Source organism: Perognathus longimembris, chromosome 14 (assembly GCF_023159225.1).
Source record: "Perognathus longimembris pacificus isolate PPM17 chromosome 14, ASM2315922v1, whole genome shotgun sequence".
Taxonomy (NCBI): domain Eukaryota; kingdom Metazoa; phylum Chordata; class Mammalia; order Rodentia; family Heteromyidae; genus Perognathus; species Perognathus longimembris.
In genome coordinates this window covers 52868240-52883823 of record NC_063174.1, presented here as the reverse complement: position 1 = coordinate 52883823, position 15584 = coordinate 52868240, and the positions used below count along the sequence as shown (strand labels likewise).

Below are 15584 nucleotides of genomic sequence, written 5' to 3'. Positions count from 1 at the left end.
CCAAGCTTCCCAGAAGGAATACACTTGACTGAAGAAGACAGGGAAGGACATCGCAGGCACGTATGGCCGGTTCTTCCTGTCAGGAAGGATGGAAACTCCACTGCAGGTGTTTTCAACGAGGGCTTGGGAAAAGTTCACAGAGCCGGGCCTGCCAGGCTCTGCACACACACGAAGCAGTGCGTGTGAGTATCATCCAAGAGGAAAAAAGCAGCAGTGTGCAACAGCATGGGAGTGAATCAAGACTATGATCTGAGCCAGGCACTGGGGGCTCATGCCTGTCATCCTAGCTTCTCAGGAGGCTGAGATCTGAGGATCAAGCTTGAGCAGACAAACCGGAGACTCTTATCCCCAGTGAACTACCCAAAAGCCAGAAGTGGAGCTGTGACTCAAGTGGTAGAGTGCTAACCTTGAACACAAAAGCTCAGGGACAGTGCCCAGGCCCAGGCCCAGGCCCGGTACATACACAAATTCTGATGTGACAGGAGCATGGCGGATCAGCCTCTGCCTGTCACTTAAACCTGGTTGGACCTCATGCATGATGGTGCTGCCACCATCAGCTGCAGCCTCTGCTGAACACAGATCTCTCTTGAACGCTGTTCCTTCCTGTCATTCTGGCTCCGGTAGACAGACCTGAGGGCTTTCCATCTTCCAACTGTCCTGCAGGGTTCCTTCCTTTGGCTCTCGGGTTGTCTCCAGTATGTGCTCCCATGTTCTGTCTCTTTTCAAGTTCCTCAGTCTCTAGCTGAGGCCAAGAGCAGTATCCCAGGACCATGTAACTTCCAAGGGGCTGCTGCACCGTGGCCTACACTCATCAAAAGGCCCACAAGTCACGTAAGCAGAACCCAGCAGCGTGGGAGACAAGCAGGGCGGGAAAGGAAGGCAGGAGGCATGTCGTTCCGGCTCTTAGTGAACCTGATGTCACCAAAGGAATGTGCATGTTAGCCTGTGGACTGAGGAGGAACCACTAGAGAGAGAGGGGCAGTGGAATACAGAGCGGGACACGTGGCAGAAATAAGGATAAAGGGAGGGAAGGGCCAGCGAGTCCAGAGAGACAGATGGTGACATTCTACACAGGGAAGCTGGGATAGGATGTGGCAACCGGATGCAGAGGAGTGGGAGGATGATCCTTACTGGCTTAGTGGGAGAGCGTAACAGGCTACCGAGAAAAGCTGTAAGGAACACTGCTGTCCGGCTCTGGCCTCCTGGGAAATGATGGGAGGCCAAGCAATGGGCCTGGAGGAAAGCGGGCAGGAGGGCCGAGGCGGTGTGTGGAGAGGGCCTGGAGAGGGCCCAGCTGTGGCTCTTGAACATGTTATTAGTTCTTCCAGCCAGAGCCACTGGCCTAAGAAGACAGCACCAGCCATATTTCAAAAGAAAGAGACCAAATAGAGCAGAGAAAAAGTAGAGACTTGAAGACTGAAGTCAGGTAGAGACCTGACATTTAAAAGATCTGATTGAAACATTTTCCACTCTGACCACAGAAAAGAAGGAGCCCACCATGCAGGAGAGTCCCAGGAAGCTCTCCCCTCCCCAAGCCAAGTGCAGGCCCCTTGGGCTCCCTCATCTCCAAGTACTGGCTATCGGTCTAGGATTCCCAAACGGTTGTGTGCAAGGTTTGCAGAGGTAGAAGAAGAGTAGACACACCTGTAATTCTAGCTACTCAGGAGGCTGAGATCTGAGGTTTGCAGTTTGAAGCCATCCCAGGCAGTAAAAAGTCTATGAGATTCTATCTCCAATGAGCCAGGAACAAGCTAGAAGTGGAGATGTGGCTTGAGTGGTAAAGCACCATTAGTGAAAAAGCTAAGGGACAGCACCCAGACCCTGAGTTCAAGCCCCAGTACAAGTACACACAAACACACACACAAAAAGAGTTGTTGAGGCTGACACACTTGTGGCCTAGCGGTAGCATGCTTGCCTAGCATGCATGAAGCCCTGGGTTCAATTCCTCAGCACCACATAAACAGAAAAAACTGGAAGTGATGCTGTGGCTCAAGTGGGAGAATGCTAGCCTTGAGCAAAAAGAAGGCAGGGACAGTGCTCAGGCTCTGAGTCCAAGCCCCAGGACTGGGCCAGGTAAATGACAACAGTAATTCATGAACAATCAGATTATTTGCTAGTGTGGCTTAAATGATGAATGATTTTGATGGTATTAGCAAGGTTCTATATGCACAAGTACCTTACAGTAAGTGATAATCATTCTAATTTAAAGTCATGATTTATAAGGTTGAAATTCTCTGCCAAATGGCCTTAGAAACCCGGCTTTTTACTGTCCAAGTGGGGCACAGTTCAGAGTCAGTGCTGCTACCCCAATCTTTAGACCAGGATTTCAATCTCTTCCGGCCTGTGCCCACTTCCTCCCTGTTCAAGACAGAGGGAACTGTTTCTTCCTTCTTGCACGAACAAGCCTGGCTAAGACTTATGGCCAAGTCTGTCCGGAGGCCTCTGCACCCAGTGGTGGGCTTGAGCATGTGCCTGCTCATTTCTCCAGATCCAGGTCAAAGGTCACTTCCATGCAGAACCTTCTCAATTCCCCCAGCCTGCTTCTTCTTTTCCCACATGTGCCACAAGTGGGTTCTCAGCACACACTGTGGAACTTGTGCCTGTTCCCTCCACGTAGACATAGCTTTCAGGAGAATGAGGATTTTGGCTTACTCCCCATTCCATTTCCAGGGTGGCTTTAGAGCTTGCATAACCCCTCCCTTCTCTGGAGACAGGAGCCTTAGCGAGAGATGCACAGGAGAAGTTACCGGAGCACAGAGCAGCTGGTCTCTTAGGGATGTCAAGGGAGGCAGCAAGGTCTGGCTACTGCTCAGGGTCCAGGAGTTGGCCTGGCTCTGCCCACCCTCGCTCAGCTCTCAACAACTCTTTTGTTTGTTTTTGCTTGAATTCAGGGCCTGGGCACTGTCTCTGACTATTTTTGTTCAAGGTTAGAACTCTACCAGTTGAGCCACAGTTCCACTTCGGGCTTTTTGGTGTTTAAATGGAGATAAAAGAGTCTCATGGATTTTCCTTGCCAGGGCTGGCTTCAAACATTTTCTTTTTTTCCCTTATACCATTTTCATGACTGGGAATCAGGTAGGAGCAGTTAGGAGTGGAGAGAATTTTTCACACACTGATGACAAACACCAAACACAAGTGCACGGGCTGCGTTCCATTATGTATGTGATGACTCATAGATAATTCAGTCTAGGTTGAAGCACCTGCTGCTGTAACTACAGCCAGTTACTGCACACTGCTATTCTCACATCAGAATTTACCATCTCCCAGGAGCTGTGTAAAGGTGAAAGATTCTGAAGGGCGAGTGAGAAGACGGGTCTCAGGGCTGGCCCCAGAGATGACAGCAAGGGACACAAAAGGAAAAGTGGGCCATTCAGACTGCATTCCACAGACACGCTTGCTCCCAGTGTTGACAAGGTGAAGGGGAGCGCGGGCAAGGGATCTCTAGTTCTGATGTTTAATGAGACACATGGTCCCCACATGCAAGCCAGACACTCTGATGTCCGGCTGTGGAAACGGTGAGCCTCAAAGCTGGCTGACAAACTGGCTACGCTTCCAGCGCGCGGCTCTTCCCAGCGCTCGCTGGGCACGCGTGCTCCTATCCGATGCTGACTCCTGGACTCTATCCAAGGATGTGAGGTTCTCCAGTTCCCAGCTCCACTCCTGACAATTCCTTTCCCAGTGCAATGCTCTCCCCTCTCTTCTCCCTGTACCCCGATCCTTTTGCATTTTTCAGCAATCCTCTGCCAAGCCCTCCTGCCACCCAACCGCCTTTGGCAATCACCTAAACACCCGTGCTTGGCTGGGCCATTTCTTTGGGAATCTTACATCATGTTCCATTAAGTACTGTCACAAGTGTCACCTGTCAACCTCTAATTAGGCATCTCGGGACACCCAGACAAGATCATAAGAAGTCCGTCAGCACAGACTCGGTAGTAAAGAGAGATAGGGGAGAAGGAAGAAAGGGATGATATTCGTCAAGATGCACTGTACTCACAAACTAACACATCGACTCAAAACCCCACTGTACAACTACTTAAGGAAAATAAATGAGTTACATGAAAAAGAAGGAGAGCCCGGGCTCTTGGGTAGACACTCAACCCTGCTACTTGCTGATCTCACTGAGACTGAGGAAGGAGAACCCTGAAGTCCAGTTCATTTCACATGTGGCCAGCTGGAAATGAGTGTGAACTCACGAAGGCTGCAGGGAGGAACAGGACGCCGAGCTCGTAGGAGCGAATCATCAGCTGGGCGCCATTCTTTTCCAGCGCCCCCCAGGCGGCCTTGGACAGATTGGCACTGCGGAGACAAGAACACAGAGAGGCTGAGCAAGTTGGCATCTTGGGATGGGTCAGGATCCCACAGCTGTGAGGGCACTGGTCAAAAAAAAAATATAGCAGCAATCACGTTTATTCAGTTTCTAGCAGAATCGAGGCAGGGTTGAAAAGGGAATTTAAGTCCTGCTGTGCTTCGGTCCTTGGAATTTATCTAATTGCTAATTTGGGATAGCTTTACCCCTTCATCTGTTCCCCCACACGGAGGGCAGCTATTAAAACAATTATCTTTCCTTAGGCATATTTATCTCTTTATATCTAAAACCCTTTTCCTGTATGTAACCCTTTATGCACCCAGAATTTCTGGTTTTATTTTGGATCACAGTAAAATTTAAAAGAAAACTGTATCATCTTATACCATGTATTTAAGTATCTTATATTCTTGTGTGAGTGTGTATGTGTGTGTGTGTGTGTGTGTGTGTGTGTGTGTGTGTGTGTGTGTGAAGTCAGGGCCTGGCCCTGAGTTCCATTCCCAGTACCACAAAAAACAAAAACAAAGCCAACAACAACAACTCCATCTTGAATATTCAGAGACTGAGAGCCATTATTAAGTTGTCTGTCTAGGGGATGAGTCAATATTCCTTGAAATATCATCTTTAACATTTCCCCCCCATATTCTGAGTAATAACTGTGAGTCACTGGCACCCCTGGGGCCACCAGGAAGATGGGGAATGTAACTCCAGATTCTATCACTGCCTGCGTGAGCGTGGGCGGTCTACCTGTACCCGTGCAAAAGCACCAATGTCTTATGTGAGGCCCGGTGACACCGTGGGCCACCATGTGGGACCTACAGTCCACTGATTTTCCTGACCTTGTTCTTCATCTTTCTTCTGCCTCCTGTTGGGTTGAGTTGCTTTCTCCTCACTATTGCTGAAGAGAAGTAGGGTGTTGCGTTTACCTTGTATTCTCAAAGGCATGGGATTCTGGACGTCCCAAGTTCTACTGATCACCAGAAACTGAGCCCAAGCTACGAATGACTGAAATAGCGGCCTGTAGGTATGAGGGGGTGGTAAGGGGACGGGATGTGAAAGGCAGAGCTAGGAGATTACATATAAAATGTGTGTGTGCGATAGGAATTGGACGTGATCCAACCGTGGGAGTCAGTTAAACAGTCTAGGACTATTTTCTTTGTCTTGACATTGAAGCTAGAGTTTCACAGGGCAGACAGGGTTTGAGGAAGGCAGACAGAGTGACAGCAAGAAGCTAGAACTACAGCATGTGCTGGAGTCCATGAAGACAGAAACCTACGTTAGTTACCTCTGCCTTGGGGGCTGACGGTGTCTTACGGAAGCCAGGGCATTCACCACAGGGCTAGATGTAAACCTGTGGCGAGGCCCAGGAGGTGGAGAAGCTATAGAGGACGCCAGAGAGGGAGGGAAGAAGGCTTGGGCCGAGAGGGTGAGCCAGCGCTCAGGGCTGGTGGTGGTATGTGCATGCCTGCATGCACTGTCAAAGAGACAGCTGCCTCACATTTGCTCTCCACGTGTCGCTAAGAATCTGTCTTGGGGCCTATCCTAGGCAGTAACACACAAGGAAGAGAATTCTGGAAACGTGGCTGGGCCTAGCCACCGAGGGGTGGTTCTGTGACTGTTCATGACAACTAGGTAAACAGCTGCACAAGAAGAGACAGAGGGTGCTGCGAAGACAATCTCTGGGGCCGCACCCCACCCACCTTGGGTGATGGTGTCAGCTGACAGGGTGAGTGCCAGTTTGAGCAGTGTCAGAGCCACTCCCTGGCTTTGCTTTGGTGCTAACAATGACCGCTGTTATGGGAACATGGGTCTGTGTCGAGCGGTTTGACAGTCTGGGCAGCAGCTGCCCGAAGAATTCAGAAATGATTTACTAATGGAGCTTTGGGCCCCCACACTTCTGGAGTGCCAGGACTAGGCAACAGTCCCTGACAGATGCAGTCCGCCCTGTCAGCGGAGGATGCTGAAGATCAACTTGGGCATCTGTGGGGGTAGGGGGGAGAGGGGGAGGGTGGGTGGAGAAATGATGGGCTGCAGCCTCTGCTGCTCTAACCCTTTCTAGAAACCCTACAGTGGACCACTTTCCGTAAACACAAGTTCCCCTCTGGTTTGCATCTGCTGTAGGTCTTCATGTAATTAGCCTTGGGCTGCTCCTTTGTATAAACTCTAATAAAGTTGTACAAGAGATCTGGAAAGATAGTCTCACTATTGAAAAAACAAAAAAGAGACATGTTGTATATGGGTATACGCGAAGATAGAAGCTTTGATTTGGAAAAGTTCTGTCAAATTTCCCTCGAAAGCCATCTTTTCCTACTCAGACTACCACCAAAACAACGCACGGGTTGCTCTTTTCTCGGATCTTTGAGAGCAATGGGTGAATAATCTATGAAGAATTTTGCATTCTACAGGCAAACTGGATTTCTGATTTGGACCAAAGTTAAGGATTTTAAATACCTGTAAGACATCTGGGTTTAAGACTGTGAACTATCTATTTAAAATGATGTGTCCTTTCTTAACTGTTGCTTTAAAAACATAAATTCATTGCCTTCTAGAGATCAGGAGTTCAAAACGGGCTGTGGCAGATGAAAAATTAAGGTTCAGAGTAGGGTTTTTAAACTTCTTTTGAAGACTCTAGATAAAAACTTGTTTGACTTGCCCTGATTTTGCTTGAACTTTGATTTTTCCAACTTCAAGGCCAAGGGGGATGGATGAGTCCTATTCACACTGCCATCTGTCTTGAGTTCTTCCTCTGCCATCTCCAGTACCTCTGTAATTACACACTTGCCCATTTTAAGGCCTTGTTGAAAAGCATTTGACTTCACCTGCCTCAACTTCCCTTTGTGGTAGGACACACAACGTAAGTCTATCTTTGGGCAGCAGGCTACTCTGCCTCCGGCAATTATGTTGCGACTGTTTCCCAGTTTGTTGACTTGGTTTAAAAAAATCCTTTATTTACAGTTTGGAGGTTCTTTGTTTTCTTCCTTTGCGGAAAGGGGAGGGAGAAGCGGAAGGGAGCTATCCAAGTTACAATTTTTAACTTTACAGCTTCTGCATGCAAGGTCTTACTTTAGTCTTTTCTCCTTCATCACCAAATACTATCTTTCCAGGAACTGAATTTTCAAGATAGCCATTTAGTCTCTCAAAATGTGTCAGTTGGGCTGGGAATATGGCCTAGTGGTAGAGTGCCTGCCTCGCGTACATGTGGTGCTAGGTGCGATCCCCCAGCATCACATATATAGAAAAAGCCACAAGTGGCGCTGTGGCTTAAGAGCTAGGGTGCTAGCCTTGAGCAAAAAAGAAGCCAGGGACAGTGCTCAGGCCCTGAGTCCCAAACCCCAGGACTGGCAAAAAACAAAACAAAACAAAACAAAAATGTGTCAGCCTTTTATCATCAAGAATACTTTACACACAACATTTCACACTGTCAACTTCAAAGTTATGAGCATATTCTCAGTCTAAAGTTTTATAGTTTTACCTTATATTTTACTTAAGTCTATCACAGTGTTAAAATTCATGACCTGGGATAGAGGCTCTTATTATTTTTAAATCTTGATTTCTGCATGTGTACTGAATTGCTTCAGCATCACTTAATAGGAATATCCTTAGGTCATCACATTCCATTAGTACCCTTCTCAAAAACATCTGATTTTCTTATCTGTCTATTTTTGGTTTATCTGTTCTACTAACAGGTTTCTTACATGAATACCACAGTTTTCCGTGTTTTAGACAGCAAATCCTGAAAGTCATTTATAAATCTGCAAATATGTTTTCTCTCTTCCTGCTACAATTTCTGCCATCTATTTTTCTTGCCTAACTGCACTGGCTATAACCTACAGTAGAATATTATCCCACTTCTTCAACGCCATTGTGGCTTGCATATTCATGCAAGCTGTGGAACTGGCTTGTTCTTCAAAGCTGTCTTGGCTAGTCTAAATAAATACATTGTATTTCCAAATGTATTCTTTATTTACACATATGCTTACTGGAATTTTTCAATGAAGTCTCTCAATGACTTTGGAAGCAACTGACATCTTAAGAATACTGAACCTTCCAATTTTGGCCTTGTCTCTGTCATTTCTTTCAGCAGTATGGTATGTGTAATTTTCAAAAGTCTTTTTATCTATCTTTAAAAATTTTTATCTAGGTACCCAATGTCCATTGATGGCATTTTATTAAAATTCCTTAGGATTTGGTGATTTACAATCATGTTATCTGCAAACATAAGTTTTACTTCCTCTTTGCAACCTTTGTCACATTTATTTTTCTTTCCTTATTGCACTGGCTTTAACTTCTAGTACAGTACAGAAAAACAAAACAAAAGACAACCAAATCTCATTTAGACATCAATCTACTTATGACTTGAAATCACTTAGTCAGTTAAAACCTCTACATTTCCTTGACCTCCTCTTGCTCAAACGCTTAGTAGCATGTGACTTCCATATAATTTCCCCTTAACTTCTGTAATACTCTGATTTTCTTTCTGCTTTCACCTTCTCTGGACATTCTTTTTCCACCAACTGATCTCGTGTAACTGAAAAGGCATATGTAACAGAGACAGATTGGCAGAAGCAAAATCTGTTTGAGGTACAGAGGTTTCCTTAGGTCCTGGAGAATTTTTGTATGTAAAGCCTAAGCAAAATATCCTTATCACCCCCAAATTCAAAACACAAAATAAACTAAATCTGTCATGAATAGAAGATAACAGAAAATAGAACTAAATCCCCAGGATCTCCAGATGATTGACAAATTAGTAATTTAACAAGTAGTATATTTAAGTGTTCTGAAAGTAAAAAAATCCAAAAGCATAAAAAAATGTATAATAATAATTAGCACAATAGTACCATGTAGGCAGTCAGGCGCTATGTCAATCCCCTAATATAGTATCACTTCTTTAATGCTCATTCTAAACTAGTAGATATCTATGCTATCATCACTGTATACCAGATTGAAAAACAAAGTGCGAAATGTTAGTGATTTGTGTAAAATTTCATATGTAGGAAGTGACACAGCAAGAATTTAAGCTCAGGTAACCTGATTCTGATCTGAGATCAAAATCATGAAACATATAATATCTTAGGAAAATAAAGTCACTGAAATTTTTAAAAAGACCCCAAACCTCTATTATTGAATACAATAACATTTAGTCACAGCTGAAAACTAAATTAATGAACTAGAAGGGAAATGTGAAGTAATTAGGGGAGAAAGAAACTTAGAGGCAAAGAGATGGAAAATATGACACATTAGATAGAAAAGAGGGTCTAACAAGCACCTAATGAGACTCATGAAAGAGATGTACAAAAAAAAGTCATTATGTTATGAAATAATAGCGATAATATTAGTGGACTGTTGAAAAATCCAAACTTCACATTGAAGAAGTGTAACAATCCTGCTTAGACGAAATAAAAGTAGACCCACATGTATCTATCCATTCTGCTTAGACTGCAGAAAACCAGCAATAAAGGAAATCTTAAAAGCTGTCATAGAGAACAGTCAGATTTCTCTCTCATAAAGGAACAATTAAATAGAAACTTTTGACAACAACAACTGAGCTCAAGTCACTGAAAAAATCCTTTAAAGAACTAGGAGAAAATAACTGTCAACACAGAATTTCAAATCCAGTTAAATTATCACTCAAAAATAAGAGAAGTAAAAGCAGTTTTATTTATTTATTTAAAAATCTGGACTATTTGTGCTAAGAAGAGGGCTTCAATGAAATAACTATAAAGGATGTAGTTTAAGAAATCAAATCAAACTTGTTTGAAAGGACAGGACTGTGAAGAAGAAAAGGAAGCAAAGAGATCAGTAAAGTTGTAGACAACTGCAATTAAGCACTCACTGTAAGAATAATAAAGATAATGATTAATTATTTTGAAAGCCTAGGAATAAGATGGAACACAAACACTGGAGAGTGTATAGAGAAGGGCAGGTGGAACCAGAGCTCTACATTTCTTGGCTGTTTGGGAAAGGAGAAAATTATTTACTAAATTTAAATATTTTCTTTGGAAATTTTATTGTAAAGGTGATGTCCAGAGGGGATATACTTACATAAGTCAGGTGGTGTGTACATTTCTTTTTGAGAAGCGTCGCATTCTCCCTCATTTTCTCCCAGTTTTTCCCCTCCTTCCACCCTCTCCCCCAAGTTTTAGAGTTTATTTCAGCATAGTGTCTAGTGAGTATCACTGCTGCATTGGTTCACCCTTTGTCCCATCATTTCTGTGCTATCCCTTTCCCTCCACAGATCAGATAAACTTATATACAAGAAAAAGGGTATAGAGGGGCTGGGGATATGGCTTAGTGGCAAGAGTGCTTGCCTTGTATACATGAAGCCCTGGGTTCAATTCCCCAGCACCATATATACAGAAAGTGGCCAGAAGTGGCGCTGTGGCTCAAGTGGCAGAGTGCTAGCCTTGAGCAAAAAGAAGCCTGGGACAGTGCTAAGGCCCTGAGTCTAAGCCCCAGGACTGGCAAAAAAATTTTTTTAAAAAGGGTATAGAGGGCTGGGGATATGGCCTAGTGGCAAGAGTGCCTGCCTCGGATACACGAGGCCCTAGGTTCGATTCCCCAGCACCACATATACAGAAAACGGCCAGAAGTGGCGCTGTGGCTCAAGTGGCAGAGTGCTAGCCTTGAGCGGGAAGAAGCCAGGGACAATACTCAGGCCCTGAGTCCAAGGCCCAGGACTGGCCAAAAAAAAAATAATAATAATAAATAAATAAATAAAAAGGGTATAGAAATCAAACTGTGGCAAAAGGGAATACACCAAAGTTGGGAGGGGGGAGGGGAGAACCACAATAGGTACAATAAAAAGCTTGTTTCCATTTTTTTTTTTTTTTTTTTTTTTTTGCCAGTCCTGGGCCTTGGACTCAGGGCCTGAGCACTGTCCCTGGCTTCTTCCCGCTCAAGGCTAGCATTCCGCCACCTGAGCCACAGTGCCGCTTCTGGCCGTTTTCTGTATATGTGGTGCTGGGGAATCGAACCTAGGGCCTCGTGTATCCGAGGCAGGCACTCTTGCCACTAGGCTATATCCCCAGCCCATTCTTTCCATTTCTTGGAGTTCATCTTGGTAAGCATCATTTTATATGATCATATGCACATAACTACTGAGCCCTGGGATCCTCTCCTACAAATATCCTCCTTTGGTCCCACTGTGTGAATATTTAGAGCGCTGTCTAATTAATCATGTCCAAGTGTAATTTTTTGTCTTTTACTATCCAATGGGTTTACTTGTAACTTAAAGGCACATTCTAATTATTACAAATGAGACAAAGCGTGCCACATATATTTCTTTTTTTTTTTTTTGGCCAGTCCTGGGCCTTGGACTCAGGGCCTGAGCACTGTCCCTGGCTTCTTCGCGCTCAAGGCTAGCACTCCGCCACTTGAGCCACAGCGCCGCTTCTGGCCGTTTTCTGTATATGTGGTGCTGGGGAATCGAACCTAGGGCCTCGTGTATCCGAGGCAGGCACTCTTGCCCACTAGGCTATATCCCCAGCCCCATATATTTCTTTTGGTCTGGCTTACTTCACTTAATATAATTGCTTCCAGCTCTCTTCATTTCCTTACATAAATGGGGCAATGTCATTCTTTCTGATGCATAGAATTCCAATGTGTATCTATACCACATTTTCTTTCTTTTTTTTTTTTTTTTTGGCCAGTCCTGGGCCTTGGACCCAGGGCCTGAGCACTGTCCCTGGCTTCTTCCCGCTCAAGGCTAGCACTCTGCCACTTGAGCCACAGCGCCGCTTCTGGCCGTTTTCTGTATATGTGGTGCTGGGGAATCGAACCTAGGGCCTCGTGTATCCGAGGCAGGCACTCTTGCCACTAGGCTATATCCCCAGCCCCATATACCACATTTTCTTGATCCATTCATCCACTGAGGGGCATCTAGGTTGATTCCATATCTTAGCTATGGTAAACAATGCTGCAGTAAGCATGGTTGTGTGGGTGGCTTTAAAGCAGCCTGGTTTGTGGTCATTGGGGTAAATGTCCAGGAGTGGGATTGAGGGGTCATAGGAAAGCTTTAGTCTTCTGAGGAACCTCCATACTGCTTTCCAAAGTGGTTGAACAAGTTTACATTCCCACCAACAGTGTAGTAGCATTCCCTTTTGGCAACACCCTTGCCAACTTTAAATTCTTACTTATGAAAAATTGACTATACTTTTTCAGTTAACAGAAGAAAAAAGAATGATGAAAATCTGATGAACCAATGGAAGGAAGAAAAAGGAGAAGTGAAGAAAAACATGGAAATCAAAAGGTAAAAATAAATAGCAAATAAAATATAAAAAGAAAAATTTGGTCTATATCTTACATGTAAATCAGGAAGTATTTTAAGTGGACCAGAGATCTAACTGGAAAGAAGAATGAGAAGAAAACGAGGGTAAATTGATTGAAGAGCCAGGAGAGAAGGCTTTCTCTAACTATACCCTGAATCTAAATTCAATGAGGTAAAATCAGGAATCCAAAATGAAAAGGCAAATGAACCAACAGCCTTTTCTAAGTGACAGGCTAAATAAAATACACAGAGCTATTAAAATGAAAAGAAAATTACCATCAGTCAAGTAAAAAACGGAGTAGAAGATATTAGTGCTGAAATGCTCAGAAGAAATGTAAATGATCCTTCCACAAGAAGAAAGAAAATTTGGAATCTATTCAACACAGAGCTGCTGCTCGCTGACTCTCCGGGTAGCGGCTGGCCTTGAACCTGTTTGTGCTCTACTGCCCACATTGACAGCTAAGTGGATCTCTCCATCTCAGGCCATTCATTCTCCAAATTCCTTCAGTGGTTCTCAGAAGGCATCCCTATCTCCTTTCCATGAACCACCTCAGAAATGCCGCACCTGGTATCTAGGACTCTCCATAAGTGACTGTATCCAGGTTTTTCAATTTCATCTCCAATTATGCCAAGCTATTGGCAGAAGTGACTTACTGTGTCCCTGCAGACTTGTTATGTTTTCCATGGTTCTCACTTGTACAAGGCTAGTGCTTTACCACGTTGAGCCACAGCACCACTTTTGGTTTTCTGGTGGTCAATTGGGGATAAGAGTCTCACACACTTTCCTGCCCAGGCTGGCTTTGAACGGTGATCCTCAGATCTCAGCCTCCCGCATAGCTAGGATTACAGGAATGAGACACCGGTGTCCCATAACTCTCATATTTTTGGAAACATCATTTGCTTGTCCAGGATGATCCTTCCTCATTGCTGTAGACCACTGGAGCCCTTCCCTCTCTTAACCCCCCCTCCCTCCCCCCCCTCCCCCTCAACCAACTTTCCACCTCTATTAGAAGCTGTCTACCTGCAACTCCAGCCCCTGGTTATCTCCCAACACTGAAACTCACAGTTATTGGGCAGAAAAGACATGTCTAATTAATTCAAGAAAAGGAGATGGTACATAGATCTCAGACTTGTTCATGTGGATTAAGAGAATTAAACCTCTTTGACATCAGAATTTAGAGGAAGAGGCTACGGACATGTGTACTATGCTAAGTAGAACCAGAGGGTAAGAACCTGAATTCACATCTGCACTTCAATGACAATTAGTACCTGTAAAGTATGGTGATGTCTCTGCCTCTTAAAGCGGACAGGAGGATTATGCCTGATAAGGGGGTAAATCCTTGGCACATACACGATGCTTAATGAATGCTAGCTCTCACCATCACCAGTACTTTGGTAAGTTTATGGAAGGTGACTGGTCTTTTCCTCTGGGATGGCTTACTAAATGGAATGCTCTAGAAGGCCGCTCCAACCCCTCCCCCCAAATCTTACATATTTTGGTATAGATTAGTCTAAAACTGATTCACCAGAGCAGTCTTGTGACTCACTCCATAATCCTAGCACAACGTCCATGGCCGAGAGCCAGTGTAGTCATTTTGTTTTATAAAGGAAATCAAGATTTCCTTTACAAAAATACAACTATATGTTCCCTAACATGTAATTAGATGACACCGCTCCCATACGTCCCTTAATTTCTAGAGATGGTGATAAAGGGTCAGGAATATAAGACCATAGTTAAAATGAAAGCAATTCTGCCGATGCTGGGCAGAGATTAAGTACAAGAGGGGATACATATGTCAGCTGTGCTCCAAGGGTGAGCAACATTTCCTACAGAAACAGCACAGTGACACTGTGGCATGGCACCACGATCCTCAGATCTCAGCCTCTGGAGTAGCTCAGATTACAGGTGTGAGCCACCCAGTGCCCAGCCTTTGGTTCGCTTTGAAAATGCCTCTCCATTGCAGCCATCCGACTCCTAGTCATAACCCAAGCAGCTGACAAAAATTTCATGCTCTACCCATTCAGTCAGTTCACACCAAACTCAGCCACATTCTGCATCAGTAAATGCCACCCGGAGTCTGAGTCATTGGCCGTTTCTATTCTTTGGCATTGCTTTCATTCCTCCAATCATCATTCGTTCAGTCTTCAATTCCTCTGGTCTGCATTTTCAACATTATATTCCAGACCTTTTTCAAGACCCCATGCTGGGCCTGTGGGCTTTAGGATATTAATAACTAGGTCTGCCAACTACTGAGAGTGCAATCACTCTGTAGTTTGCTTTTAGTGGATGTACTCCAGGGAATTGTAGCAGTTAGGGCATCTATGATAGTACCTACTGACCAGCAGGTGGAGGAGGGATCAGAGGAGCAAGAGATCACTCCTGAGTGGAATAATTAGACCACACATCCAGGGATGGTACCTCTATGCTTGGCAGAGCAGCTGTTTGATAGGTATTATGATGTGGACACGTATGCCCCAAAGGCCTTTGTGCTACCGGCTTGGTACTAGGCTACCCTACTGGAAGGAGGTGGAAACTTTGAGGTGAGGCTTTTGGGAAGCCCTCCAAGGGGTTTCTGGGACCCTGAACCCTTTTCCTTGTGCTTGATGGCCATCAGGTGAGTGGGTCTGCTCTACTATTCACCCCTGATTATGTTATATCACTTCACCACAGGCCCCAAGGCTACCCCAGTCACCTGAGCTTGCTCATGAGGACCAGAAATGACAGGATTTGCAGAAACTAAGGCCTTCTGCGTGGAGGGCCAGGAGCAATCAAGAAGGTCAAGTCCAGAAGCAGGCAGTGTAGCAGAGAGGATGGAAGAATGAGCAAACTGCTGCTTCAGACAGAAGGGGCTGCAGGTGGTTTCTGAGCTGTGTTCTCCCCAGAGCCTTAGTCTGTAGTTTCAGTCCCATGGCAGGGGCTCAAGACAGCTAAGCCAACTAGAATGCCAGTTCTTCAGAGCAGACGCCTTGACTCACCTACCTGGTTCAGTGCCTATAAACAAAGCCTCGGCAAGA

General features: G+C 44.9%; 1 protein-coding gene across 4 annotated transcripts in view; it reads right to left on the bottom strand.

The window, feature by feature from the left end:
• The window catches only part of Tdp1 (tyrosyl-DNA phosphodiesterase 1), a 64816-nt gene that overhangs the window by 9836 nt on the left and 39396 nt on the right, over nt 1–15584 (bottom strand). For all 4 annotated transcript variants that reach the window (XM_048361934.1, XM_048361933.1, XM_048361930.1 and 1 more), the window contains exon 14: nt 4194–4296. In XM_048361934.1, coding sequence (XP_048217891.1) covers nt 4194–4296 — 103 coding nt within the window. The remainder of the gene's footprint in view (nt 1–4193; nt 4297–15584) is intronic.